The sequence below is a fragment of the Bison bison genome, unplaced genomic scaffold, assembly GCF_000754665.1.
Source record: "Bison bison bison isolate TAMUID 2011002044 unplaced genomic scaffold, Bison_UMD1.0 scf7180017864525, whole genome shotgun sequence".
Taxonomy (NCBI): domain Eukaryota; kingdom Metazoa; phylum Chordata; class Mammalia; order Artiodactyla; family Bovidae; genus Bison; species Bison bison.
This window is the reverse complement of record NW_011495076.1, coordinates 7,175,938-7,189,447: the sequence shown is the minus strand read 5'-3', so window position 1 is coordinate 7,189,447 and position 13,510 is coordinate 7,175,938. Positions and strand designations below refer to the sequence as shown.

At 40.1% G+C, this 13,510-nt stretch overlaps 1 protein-coding gene across 1 annotated transcript in view; it reads left to right on the top strand.

The window, feature by feature from the left end:
- The window catches only part of DOCK4 (dedicator of cytokinesis 4), a 477,425-nt gene that overhangs the window by 334,239 nt on the left and 129,676 nt on the right, over positions 1-13,510 (top strand). Inside the window, exons 23-24 of the mRNA XM_010831178.1 lie at positions 584-776; positions 11,191-11,318. Coding sequence (XP_010829480.1) covers positions 584-776; positions 11,191-11,318 — 321 coding nt within the window. The remainder of the gene's footprint in view (positions 1-583; positions 777-11,190; positions 11,319-13,510) is intronic.

Genomic DNA, 13,510 nt, shown 5'->3' with positions numbered 1-13,510 from the left:
AGTGATGAAGCTGAAACCTAGGGGATTAAAATGACTTGCCCAAGGTCACAGAATTGATTAGAAGTCAAGCTAGTCCTACATATAATCTAGGTCTTCTGATGCTTTCTGATGTCCTATGTTTTTTCTTTAATCATAAATTGAGTGTTTTAGGGAATTAATGTGTTTGGCTTCTTAAAGGTAAATGAGATTTAAATGAGCACTTCAGAAACCTTCTCCAAAAAGAATGAAACATAAATAATTACAATCCAGGTCTTGGCTGAGTATTCCTTCCATTTGATCACGCTGCCTTCTGCTGAATCTGTGGGGGTTTTGTCCATCACTTTGCTAATGTCAGTTGTTTTACAGGATTTCCCAGTTTTTACTATGTTGTACCTTTGCATGTTTTGAAAAATTGCTCTGTTTTGGTATACCTTTTTCCCCTAAATTTTGCCCTTTTAGTCTTTTTAGATTTAGGTAGAAGAAGCATTTGACATTCTATTTCCTACCATTTAAAAATATTTGTCACAGTCTTAAACTCACTGACATTTTTATAGCTGATTTTTCAGGCATATCTGGGAATTGACTTAAATTTCTTCTTTTAAAGGCTGTGTTTCTGAGCTCCTTCCCAGCTGTGTATTCGGAGCTGTTGAAGCTCTTTGACGTCCGGGAGGTGGCCAACTTGGTCCAGGACACCCTGGGCAGTCTGCCCACCATCGTGCATGTGGATGACGCCCTGCAGGCCGTTAAACTGCAGTGCATTGGCAAGACTGTGGAAAGCCAGCTCTATACCAACCCAGGTAAGGTGTCGGGTCTCTCAGATGAAACAGTGTCTCTAGAAAGCCATTACTTACATTTTCTAGTCATAGGTCAGCAGAAGCAATTTAAAAAGGAAACTAAAGACTTCTTTCTCAGAAGCATTGTGTATTTGGATGGGAGAGTAAGTTTATCAAATAGTCAGACACAAAAGTATGGCTCTTAAAACTTTATTTCTGGAAAGAATGAAAATCCTAATAATTAAATTGTTAATTCAGAACACAACAAGTTTTAGTGTAGGGCATGCTTTTTTCCTTGCTGTAGATTTTTTTTTCTTTTAACGTTCAACAAAATTGAAAATTTTTCTTTTCAGAGATGCTTACAGGAACCTGCTATAATCCTTGTTTGTTTATCTCATTTGTCCTTAAAAGTTTTCCATCAATTTGTTCTGAAAGTGGGCGAAAGTTTCAGTGTGTTGTCATTTTTTATATATTTTATCCTAATAGCAAGTGACTACTTGCTAAGTTGATTTTGTCATAATCTTTTTTTGGTTTAGTCGCTAAGTCATGTCTGACTCTTGCAACCCCATGGATGGTAGCCCACCAGGCTCCTCTGTCCACGGAATTTTCCAGGCAAGAACACTGGAGTGGGTTGCCATTTCTTTCTCCAGGGGATCTTCCCAACCCAGGAATCAAACCCAGGTCTCCTGCATTGCAGGCAGATTCTTTACCGACTGAGCTATGAGGGAAGCACATTTTGTTTTCCTCTAGTTTTTTTTTTTTTAATAATAAAATGCTAGTCTCATTTTAAATTTTATTTTTAAAAGTTTCTATCATTATCACTGAATCAAAAACTTTAAAAAATTATATTTTGAGAAATCTCTTTTCACATGAATACATATATGTGTGTGTTGTATTTTTGAAATAGGACTAAATATAGTTAAGAAACCTTTTTTACATTATTTTATTGTGAAATGCTTTAAACATAGAAACAGACTATACCATAATAAATCTCAACAATGGGAGATATTTACCTTAGATCTTTTAAGAGATTTGTCTTAAATAGAAATAGGCCCTCTTGTATATACTCATTTCCTTCATATATGTTTCCACTATCAGATTCGGTTCTATTTTCTGTGTCTTTATTCTGTAGCTATAAAAACATATCATTCTTTACCTTTTCAAAATTTTTTAATCTTTTAGTCTTTATATAATATTATATTTAATGTCATTCTGTAGAGTGCTTCTTTTTGATTAATATTGCACTTTTTAATTCTTCCATGCTATTAGATATAGCTCTTGTTCTTTTTTACTGTTATATAGTAGTCCAATGAATCTTTGTATATTGTGGTTAATTTATCTTTTCTCCTGTTGATAGACTGTTAGTATGTTTCTGATTTTTTTCTGAGATAACAATGTTTCAATGTGAAAGAGGCTTCAGCCTTCTGATTTCTCCCCATGAAAACACATCTCATCCTGGAAAGAAAGATGCTTCTTGTAGTGGTTTTCAGACTGTACCCCTCAGATCCCTAGGGTTCTGCTGCAATGATTAGGGCTTCCTTGAGGGTGAAGAATAGGCAATATGAAGTAGAAAAGATGACGGTCCCAACTAGACATCCAAATTTGACTAGAATATCAATTCTGTCAATATCAATTACCAAACTAAGAAGAGTTTATTCTCCTAACAGAGGAATTGGTGATTTTTACCATATTTCTCTCTTACTGGCTAGATAATTCTTTGTTAGGTTAAAGTCTGACACAAAAAGAGCAACATAGATAATGAAAACCATTTCTAAATGTAAGGAAATTATTTTTGTTCGTTATTGCCCCTGGGAGATGTGTTCTGTCTGTGGACTCAGTTCCCTGTTGATTACTGATGCTCAGGAGATGGTAGAGAAATCATACTGGGTCTCTGTCAGAGGTGATGAGATTATTTACTGGGGCCAGAATAGAAGGACTAAAGAGACCCAGGGAACGTGGACCCTGAAAGGCCTGTGCTGGTGACCTAGAGGAGAGACTCGGAGCCAGTGCTGGGGATTAGTGATGTGGAAGAGGGGGAGGGGAAGCCTGCTTCACTTATTCTGTGGGACACTCCTCGTGGAGGGTAATTATGGGGAAACATCAGAGAAGGCAATGGCACCCCACTCCAGTACTCTTGCCTGGAAAATCCCATGGATGGAGGAGCCTGGTGGGCTGCAGTCCATGGGGTCGCTGAGGGTCGGACACAACTGAGCAACTTCCCTTTCACTTTTCACTTGCATGCATTGGAGAAGGAAATGGCAGCCCACTTCAGTGTTCTTGCCTGGAGAATCCCAGGGACGGGGGAGCCTGGTGGGCTGCCGTCTATGGGGTCGCACAGAGTCGGACACACTGAAATGACTTAGCAGTATAAACTTCTGAGAAACAAAGTGACTCCTGATCAATGGATCACATTGAGGCACACGCACAGATGCTAGTAAGAGGCCTGACTTCCATCAGTGCCCCCAGGAAGATGGGATTAGCTTGCTATTTAGTGACTCGCTGAGCTTCCCAGGTGGCACTAGTGGTAAAAAAAAAAATTACCCAGGAATCATAACAACAACAATAAGGAAAAACCATGAATAGCATCACCAAACTATGGTGAAATCAGATTCATGTTTTAGATAAACTTTGACCTGTTAGTTTCCTGCTGGTACCACAGTGACTACCACAAACTTAGTAGATTAATGTAACTCAAATTTCTTATGTTACATTTCTATAGGGCAGAAGTCCAAAAGGCTTCTCACTGGCCTAAAATCAGGGTGTGGATGGAGCAACATTCCTTTGTATAGTGTCTGGGGAATAATTTGTTTTCTTGCCTCTGACAGCTTCTAGAGGCTACCTACATTCCTGCCTCCTTCATCTTTAAGGCCAGCAGTCTAGCATCTTCACATCTCTGACTCTGTCTAGCTGCTTTCACTTGTAAGGACCTCTATGTTTACATGGGTCCCACCTAGATAATTCAGGATAATCTCCCCAGCTCAGCATCCTTATTTTAATCATTTCTGAAAAATCTCTTTAACATAATCTATTCACATAACATATTCACAGGTTCTGAGAATTAAGATGTAGATGTCTTTGAGGGGAACAATTTATTCTGCCTACTACATAGGGGTAAAATGAACAGTTTAAAAGCAGTGTGATGGTAGCTCCATATATGAAAGGCAAAAACACTCAGGAGTCTGAATTTTATTTACTTGTTGGAAGTAAAATAAATGGAACATGAAATCCTACAGTTATATGAGTACACACATCTTGGCCAGATGGAAGTTACAAATGACACTTTGCTGATTAAAATTATAAATCTGAACAGGGGAAAATAAAATAGGGATAAGTACATTACAGGGTATCAACTGGCTATGTATTCAGCTGAAAACAAAGTATTTAATTCTTGATGGCCTTAATGACAGTTCCATTTCTCAGAACACTGAGTATGGCAGAGATAATTGCTACTCTGAGCTGAATTCTGATCAACAAAGATGAACTGGTTAGTGATAGAGAAGTGAGAAGGATCTGAGAAAGTGATTTCATTTTCTGGGGCATTCATTTTAGCCAGAAAGGCATACAGAGTACAGTCAGCCCATGCTTTAAGAAAATAGATTTCAAAATATTTTGGACAACAAGACTGTAGATGTTACAAGCTCCTTAGGAGAGAGAGAAAGTTCTGAAAGTTTTCTTTGTACTAGAATCCTATATTAGGCTTCTCCAGAGAAGTAGACCCAATAGTGTATGTGTGTGTGTGTGTGTGTGTGTGTGTAGCTTTATTGTAAGGAATTGTCTTATGTGTTTGTGGAGGCTGAGAAGTCCCAAAATCTGCAGTTAGCAAGCTGGAGATTCAAAGTTGGTGACATAGTTCCAGTCTGAGTTCCAAGGCCTAAAAACCAGGAGAGGTGTTTGTATAAACTGCAGTCTAAATCTGAAGGCAGGAGAAGGTGGATATCTCAGCTGAATGACAGGCAGAGAGAGTAAACTCTTCTTTACTCCACCTTTTCTTGTATTCAGAGCTTCAACGGATTAGGTGAGGCCCACCCATGTTGGGGAGGACAGTCTGCTTTACTTAGCCTACCAAATCACACATAATTCTCATCCAGAAATACACTGTAACACCAAAGATAGCATTTAACCAAATACCACTTAACCAATACCTCCCATGGCACAAATTGACATATAAAATTAACCAGTGCAAACCTCAAAGAGAAAAAAAGTGGAGGAGATATGCAAAGGAAGCAATATGGCTGCAGAATACTTCCAGTTGAGCTTACCTTAGAAATTAACACTCACAGAAGGCAAAGAGGGGCATACAAGGTCAACACCACAGAAGGGAACAACAAAAACGTGGTAGGAAGGTTCAGGCCATCTTGAGTTAAGGGACAGGGGCAGCCTCAGGGCTGGAGGCATTCTACAGCCAGGCAGAGTCCCGCAAAGTGAGAGTCTAGGGCAGCTGACTAGACCTGAAAGACTTCGCTCAGTTTTGAAATTTAAGCAGCTTGTTGTTCCACGTCTGAATCATCCGGGGTCCAGGCAGGCTTATTTAAGGTATAAAAGTTGAGCTGCTCACTTTTCCTTTTCTCCCCACAATTCTATTCTTCCTGTTTTTTGAAGGCCAGGAAAAGGTCTCAGTGATGTTGGAGAAGACAGCTTGCCATGAGTAAAGAGCAGATTTGAAGGATGAAGGTTGAGGCAGGGGGAGGCAGAAGCATGGAGAATGGGGACTGAGTGGCAGTTGAAGTTGTGGGAGTGAGAAGGTGGATGTTGAGTCTTCTCAGACCACAGGGCAGCCTCTGGGGGACTGTGGTTTTGCCTCCGTTTTCACTGGGCCCCATCGCTTGGTGCTTGACTTGTTCAGCAGAGGTCTGTGGTCATTCCCGAGCTATTTGCTTGCTAAGATAAGGTCATACATGTTTTTACTTTGGGGTAATTGAGCAGTTTCTCAGGCAAACCACAGTGTATATAATAGAGGTGAGCATAAATGCACGGAGTGTGTAGTGATGAGAAACGTGCTGGTGCTACCTCCTATTCCCACAGACTGAAAAGCCAGGCATCTCAGGGATTTCGTAAGAAAGTACCCAGAAGTCATTTTTTTTCCCTTTTGCCAGAAACTCCCCAGTTCCCTATTAGCTCTTTTGTGGACTTGATGGCCGCAATGAAAAAGTAAAGGAGAAAGGGAGGAAGGTGGACTATAAGACAGTTTTTTAAGGACATCTTTGTTGTTGTTATTTTTAATATTTGGCTGCACTGAGTCTCAGTTGTGGCATGCAAGATCTAGTTCCCTGAGCAGGGATCAAACTTGGGCCTCCTGCACTGAGACCATGGAGTCTTAGCCACTGGGCCACCACAGGAGAGTCCCCATAAGACTGTTTTTAAAGTTTATTCTGGGAACGAATGCCTCTACCTGTCCATCCCACCCCCCACTTTAGGCCACAATATTAAAAAAGGATGTGTGATGGTGTATCTATTAATTTGACGACTTGAAGAATAAAATCTTACTACAGTTGATGAGTGCCTGTAGCTTTTCTTTGAACTTTAGGTAAAGCCTAGTTGAGTATTGACTTTTCTTGCACTGTAATTAAATTTCTTTCACATTAGAAAATGCCACTTGCTCACAACTTTTCTATTAACCACAGCTGACACTGTAGCAGACAGGCCTTGTAAAGATGCACGGAGTTGCAGGAACGAAGAATGCTCTTTTTCCCCTCAAAGTACAATGATAATGCCCTGCCCACCTGCCTGGTCCCCTCTCAGTGTTACTTCACTCTGCTTGGAACCGACTTTCTCCTGTTCCTTTCTGAATCAAGTTGACCCATCTTTACCCTTCAGAATTCAGTTGAACTCTCATTTTCTCAAGAAATCTCTTATCTGCCTCACCCATCCCATCATCAGTCTCATTCTTTGGCTTTTTACTTCTTGGATAACCTAACACATCTGTAATGACTGAAGAACTGGTGATTTAGTTGTTTCCAGTCTGTCTCTCCCCTCTCATCCCAGAATAAGAGCCTAAAATAACATGGGTTGTATTTATCCTGAAGACAGTTTTATCTCTAGCTTCCATAACAGTGCCTGCTGCATAATAGACACTTGATAGATGCTTCATGAATGCTATGTACTAGGTCATGACCAGGATCAGGATGGAGCAGGAATTGTTGTTCAGTCGTTCAGTCGTGTCCGACTCTTTGTGACCCCATGGACTGCAGCACACCAGGCCTCCCTGTCCATTACCAACTCCTGGAGCTTATTCAAACTCATATCCATTGAGTCAGTGATGCAATCCAACTGTCTCATCCTCTGTCATCCCCTTCTCATCCTTCCTTCAATCTTTCCCAGCATCAGGATCTTTTCAAATGAGGCAGTTCTTTGCATCAGGTGGCCAAATTATTACAGTTTCAGCTTCAGCATCAGTCCTTCCAATGAATATTCAGGACTGATTTCCTTTAGGATTCACTGGTTTAATCTCCTTGCTGTCCAAGGGACTCTCAAGAGTCTTCTCCAACACCACAGTTCAAAAGTATCAATTCTTCAGTGCTCACACATCCATATGAGTTAAATAAGCAGGGTGACAATATGCAGCCTTGTCATATTCCTTTCAGAATTTTGAACCAGTCAATTGTTCTATGCCAGGTTCTAACTTGCTTCTTGACTTGTATACCCGTTTCTCAGGAGACAGATAAGGTGGTCTGGTACTCCCGTCTCTTTAAGAATTTTCCACAGTTGGTTGTGATCCACACACTCAAAGGCTTTAGCATAGTCATGAAGCAGAAGTAGATGTTTTTCTGGAACTCCCTTGCTTTCTCCATGATCTAGCGTATGCTGGTGTTTGATCTCTGGTTCCTCTGCATTCCTTAGTATTTTGCTTTAAGGGTGGGAGATTGAAACCACTCTATAAGAAACCTGGGCCACACAGAGATCCCTAGCCCTGGGCTGTTGTCTACCTGTGTGGTACTGACTGTGTGTGCATGGCAGGAAGCCCCTAAATCATCATCAGTCCTGTCCATTTTGAGCGTTTTCTGTCCACAGTGTCTGAAGGGCTTGTTTGCAGGTTCTGTTGCTGTCTGTGACATTAACAGTTCATTTCCTGGTATCTTGGATCACAAAGGCCTAAACCAGCTCTGATTGCAGGGCTTTTTGTCCAGCGGCTCTGCTCCATTCAGAGCTGTGCCACAGCCGGACCCCTTGCCCACCTGGGGTACCATCTCCGCATCCTGAGGCTGCCATGGAGCAGCTGCTTGGGAGTCGTGCTGGCGTCCAGCCTATACTGGGACAGTTGGTGGAAAGTGGCTGGTAACCCTGCATGCCCCTACAGGACTCAGCCCTCACTCATTCGGGGACAGAAGACTACAAAGATGATTAAAACTTTGTTGCTAGAGGAACAAAGATGAGAACTTTCCTTGAAATTAACATCGAGAAGGAAGTTTATCAGCATTTCTTAGCTGCTGTTTCCTCTTCCTAGCCCCACACCTATTGGAATTGCTAATGGGAGCTGGCTTTATCTCTTCAAGTGTGTACAGACAAAATAAAAAGTAAGACACACCATACACACCATACAGTGAGCTTTATCTGAGAATCTGAATCTGAGTATTTGACCCTTTCAAGGACAGAACCTGCATAACAGATTCTACTGTTTAGAAACTTACTGTATGTTCAAGTCTGGGTTTTGTTTTTTCTTTGAGCCTTTCTCTGTTTTCTTTTGAGCCTTCTTGATGACTCCAGGTGTTTTGTTTTAAAGGTAAGAATTAGCATTTTAACCAGTCAGCTCGTTTGACATTTACCCCTCGATTCTATCATGTGCATTGGCTAATATTGCCCTAGTAATGGAGAAGCAGCAAATCTTCAGGCAACTCATATATTTCTTTTTACACACACCACACACCAATTATTTGTCTGCCTTACATTTTGGCAGTAGAGATTTCCTTAACAGTTGGTTGCAAATTGAATTTTTAGAAATCAAATCCCACTGGCTGCAGGAACATATCAGACAAGCTTTATCTTCCTTTCTAATTAAGCATCACTAGGCAGTGACTCCTGTCATTTAAGCTTTCAGTTTCCTTTTCTTGGTTCTTTTTGTCAAGTAATTGTTTTATAAATAAGTATCGGGCTTCCCTGGTAGCTCAGCTGGTAAAGAATCCACCTGCAATGCAGGAGACCTTGGTTTGATTCCTGGGTTGAGAAGATCCCCAGGAGAAGGAATAGGCTACCCACTCCAGTATTCTTGGGCTTCCATGGTGACTCAGCTGGTAAAGAATCCACCTGCAATGCAGGAGACCCCGGTTCCATTCCTGGATTGGGAAGATCAGCTGGAGAAGGGAAAGGCTACCCACTCCAGTATTTCGGCTTGGAGTACAGTCCATGGGATCGCAAAGAGTCTGACAGAACAGAGTGACTTTCACTTTCAGTTTCAATGAAGTTCCCTGGTAAGGCTTCCTGTTGCAAGGAAGCCTGCAATGAGTTCTACTGAATTTTAACACTTTGTGTTCATTTTCTGAAAGTGAAGCATGACTGTGACTTATGTGGTTTGTTTTGATGGTAAACCTCAGGCCACACCTCACTGTGTTGGTAGCCCGGTGGCAGGCATTAAAAGAAATATAACTGCCAACCTCACTACTGAAAGAAATCAAGAAGACAACAAGAGAAGTCAGGCAAACACCAATAAAGGCGCTTTCCGAATTGTGAATACTTAAAATTTTTATTAGGATACAGGATCATACATTTTTTCCCTATGGATATACCTTATTATACTGGCTAGGAATCCAGTGCAGTGTTGAATTGGTGAAATTGGCCTTCCTTGCTTTATTTTTGATCTTAAAGACAAAGCATTCAATCTTTTACTATTATGTTAGCTAACAGTAGGTATTTCATCAAGGCCCTTTATCAATTTGAGAAAACTATCTATTATTCTTTAATTATCACCTTTTATCATTAATGGATGCTGAATTTTTCACATGTTTCATACATCTGCTAATATAGTGAATCACATTGATTGATTGACTTTCAAATGTTAAAACGATCGTTCATTCCCAGGATAAACCTATTTAATTACTGTATGTGTGTTATGCTAAAATTTTATAAGAATTTTTGCATCTATGTTGATGAGAGATAGCAAATCTGTAGTTTTGTCTTAAAATGTCTTTGACTGATTTTGGCATAGATAATGCTGGCCTCATAAAATGAGTTAATTGTATTCCCTGTTCTATTTTCTGGGAGGATTTACGTAGACTTGATATGCTTTCTTCTACGTATTGCTTCATAGAACTCATAGAAGCCACCTGGGTCTGGAATTTTCCTTGTATGCTCCTAATAGCAAGTTGAGTTTCTTTAATAGGTATAGAGTTATTTAGCTTATCCATTTTCCCTTGAATGAGTGAGGTGGGATTATAGCTTATACAAGCTGTCTATAAGACACATGGATTTTTATAAACCAAAATTAATTCATTTGAATTGTTTCACAGATGACATCTTTTAGAAAACCAAGCAAGGTAGGCTAGGGTATTTGCAAGTGGGCACATCCTATAAATAAAATTCCCATTATGGGCCCAAGATAGGCAATAATTTTGTGTTCATGACATCACATTGAAAAATAAACCTTCAGGACAATAGGCATATTCACTGTTACGTTTTCAAAATATTGGGATATATACTGCATATAAGTCAATTTTTAGATTATTTATCACCTTACTATTTCAAATACTTATGACAAATTAGAGATCAAAAATATGAAAAAATATTCAAGAAAAGTAGAAGATAGTTTAAGATATTCATGACATGAATGTAGTCAAAGTTCCAGACAGAGAGAAGAACTAGCAGTAGCAGGAAGGAAATAATACTAGAAATAATTCAAGGCAAGTTCCCAGAACTAAAGGGCATGAGTTTATAGATTTTAAGAGCCATGACAAAGTATATGATCATAAAGTTTTGAATTTCAAGGAATTCCTGAAAACTTTCAGAAAGAAAAACAAAAATAAAACAAAAATCTGATCATGGAGAAAGGGTTGGAAATCAGAATAGCAGGAAATGAAAAGTGTTAATTTAGCCAGAAATTGTGATATAACTCTTTTAAGAGGCTGAAGAGAAGAAAAAGAGAAACAAAACAAAACACTAAAAACTAAAAAACAAAACAAAAAACTAAATTCTCATCTACCATAACAGAAGTGAGTCGATGATCCATCTCAATGAAAAGTCTGGAGATAGCAAGAAAAGCATGCTATTTAGGTATTTGGTAGTAAAAACAAACAAACAAATAAAAAAAACCTGTTTCAATAAAAGAGTGAAAGGCCAGTAGTCATGGGTTGGAGAAGTGACTACTGTTTTTCAGTATTAACTTTGTAGAACAAGTACTTTTCTAACTATATGTGTTAATAATTTAGCAATTAAAATTAAAGAGTAGATAAGGATTTGCACGAGGTTTGCGTGGGCCTGTTAAATGTGACACTAATACTTCTCCTCCCTCCAGATTCCCGGTACATTCTCTTACCTGTCGTGTTACATCACCTCCACATGCACTTGCAAGAGCAGAAGGACCTGATCATGTGTGCACGGATCCTTAGCAACGTATTTTGTCTCATCAAGAAAAATAGCTCAGTAAGTAAACACAGGTCATAGGATATAGTACCCATCAGATGGCTTCTGGAAAGAAAATGTTAAGTCTTCTGAGAAAGCACACCAAAGAATCATCCTTTGAGACTCTCGCTTTCATGTCCATCTATGTTGGACTTTTTACTTTTCTTCTAAAGGAATTTTTTTTTAACCTTGTTGGATGGCTGTAGCCCCAAATAACCTGCGTGTCTTAAACTTGTATTCCAAGAAAGAACTGAATACCCAATGAGAAAAATTAGAAATCTCAAAGCCTCCCACATGTGTCTTTAATCTTGATAAATCCTTTGTGGCAAGAATAAATTATTGCTTGCAAAGACAGTCTGTTTGGGCCCATTCAGTGAAAGACTGGATGATGATGGTCAGAGCTTGGCCACAGGCCTTGGGCCAAGCCCTGTGCAGATAGTGAAAGCTAAAGAGAGGCCCAAGGGCCTGGTGGTATCTTGCACCACAACCATTACTAATCACTCCATTGTCACGGCTCTAGGAATTCCTGTCAATGTTCCTGACTCTTGAGGAATTGCAGTTTGTATTAGACGATGCAGTGTCAACAGAGAAAAATTGCATGCTTGCTTATAAATGGGGGTAACCCCCTGCATGCTCATGGTTCAGAGGTCTGGTGTGAAGTCCATGTGCGAAGGATGTCCTAGTTTAGTTCCATCAGTTTGCACCTGTTTACTATGCAGCCTCATCCGTAACAACATTTACAAAGCAGGATTGGCAGTGAATGTTGGGATGCCTGTTTCTCTGCCTCCCACTTACTAGCATGCTATCGTTTCCCCATTTTCCTTCCCTTGGAGTTATGATCACCTTCTGAAGAGCTCTGCAGTCAGCTGGCATGTGCTCCCAGTAGAAGTCTTGGACATAGGACTCCAGTACTGTGGGAACAGTTGTTGCTGTTTAGTTGCTAAATCAAGTCTTTGTGACCCCATGGACTGCAGCACACCAGGCTCCTCTGTCCTTCACCATCGTCCGGAGTTTGCTCAGACTCATGTCTATTGAGTCAGTGATGCTTATCTAACAGTCTCATCCTCTGTCACCCCCTTCTCCTCCTGCCTTCGATCTTTCCCAGCATCAGGGTCTTTTCCAGTGAGTCAGCTCTTTGCATCAGGTGGCCAAAGTATTGGAGCTTCAGCTTCAACTTCAGTCCTTCCAATGAGTATTCAGGGTTGATTTCCTTTAGGTTGACTAGTTTGATCTCCTTGCTGTCCAAAGGACTCTCAAGAGTCTTCTTCAGCACCACATTTCAAAAGCATCGGTTCTTTGGTGGGAACAGAGTTGGCCCTTGAGAGAAAAAGGCCAGAAACTCTGTGTCTGAAAGTATGGTGTGAGATACCTGCATAGGAGGGACCATTGGTTTTTACACACCCAGTTCATTAAAGTACAGCTATACTGTGCCTAGTGAGAATGCTTTTGCTAACTCTCATTGCTGAGAGTGAGAAGTAAGTTTAAAAGGTTACTGCAGAAAACCAAAAATGTCAGGTGTTAGTAGAGATGATTTTTTTCCCCTCCTATTTCATTGTTGAAGTTTTGGTCAATTTTTGCACTTATCTGATAAGGAAGTCAGAGCAGAAACTCTGTTCTGGGGGGAAATCTTTAGTAGTTTTATTTCCAGTGTAAGAAAGTTGATCATAAAATCCCAGCCAAAAGGGTCCTTCAAACTCATATTTTCTAAAAGTTTTCTTTGCAAAAGTAATCTTCTTGCTACACAAGGCATTTGTTATCATGGTCCTTTGTCTGGTGCAGGTGTAATAAGAACTCAAATCCAGTACCTTTAGTCAGTGCAGAAAATTTTGCTCTCTCTCAAGTTCTGGGGCTTAGATAGTATTCATTTTGCTTTGGGAGAGCAGTCCCACCACAGCCCCTGACATTAAGTCCAGTCTGTAACTAGCATCATTCATTTAGACTGAATGCTGTTTGCTAATCTTTACATTCATGGGAAATAGATGTGGAAACAGTGTCAGACTTTATTTTTGGGGGCTCCCAAATCACTGCAGATGGTGATTGCAGCCATGAAATTAAAAGACACTTAATCCTTGAAAGGAAAGTTATGACCAACCTAGATAGCATATTCAAAAGCAGAGACATTACTTTGCCAACAAAGGTCCATCTAGTCAAGGCTATGGTTTTTCCAGTGGTCATGTATGGATGTGAGAGTTGGACTGTGAAGAAAGCTGAGC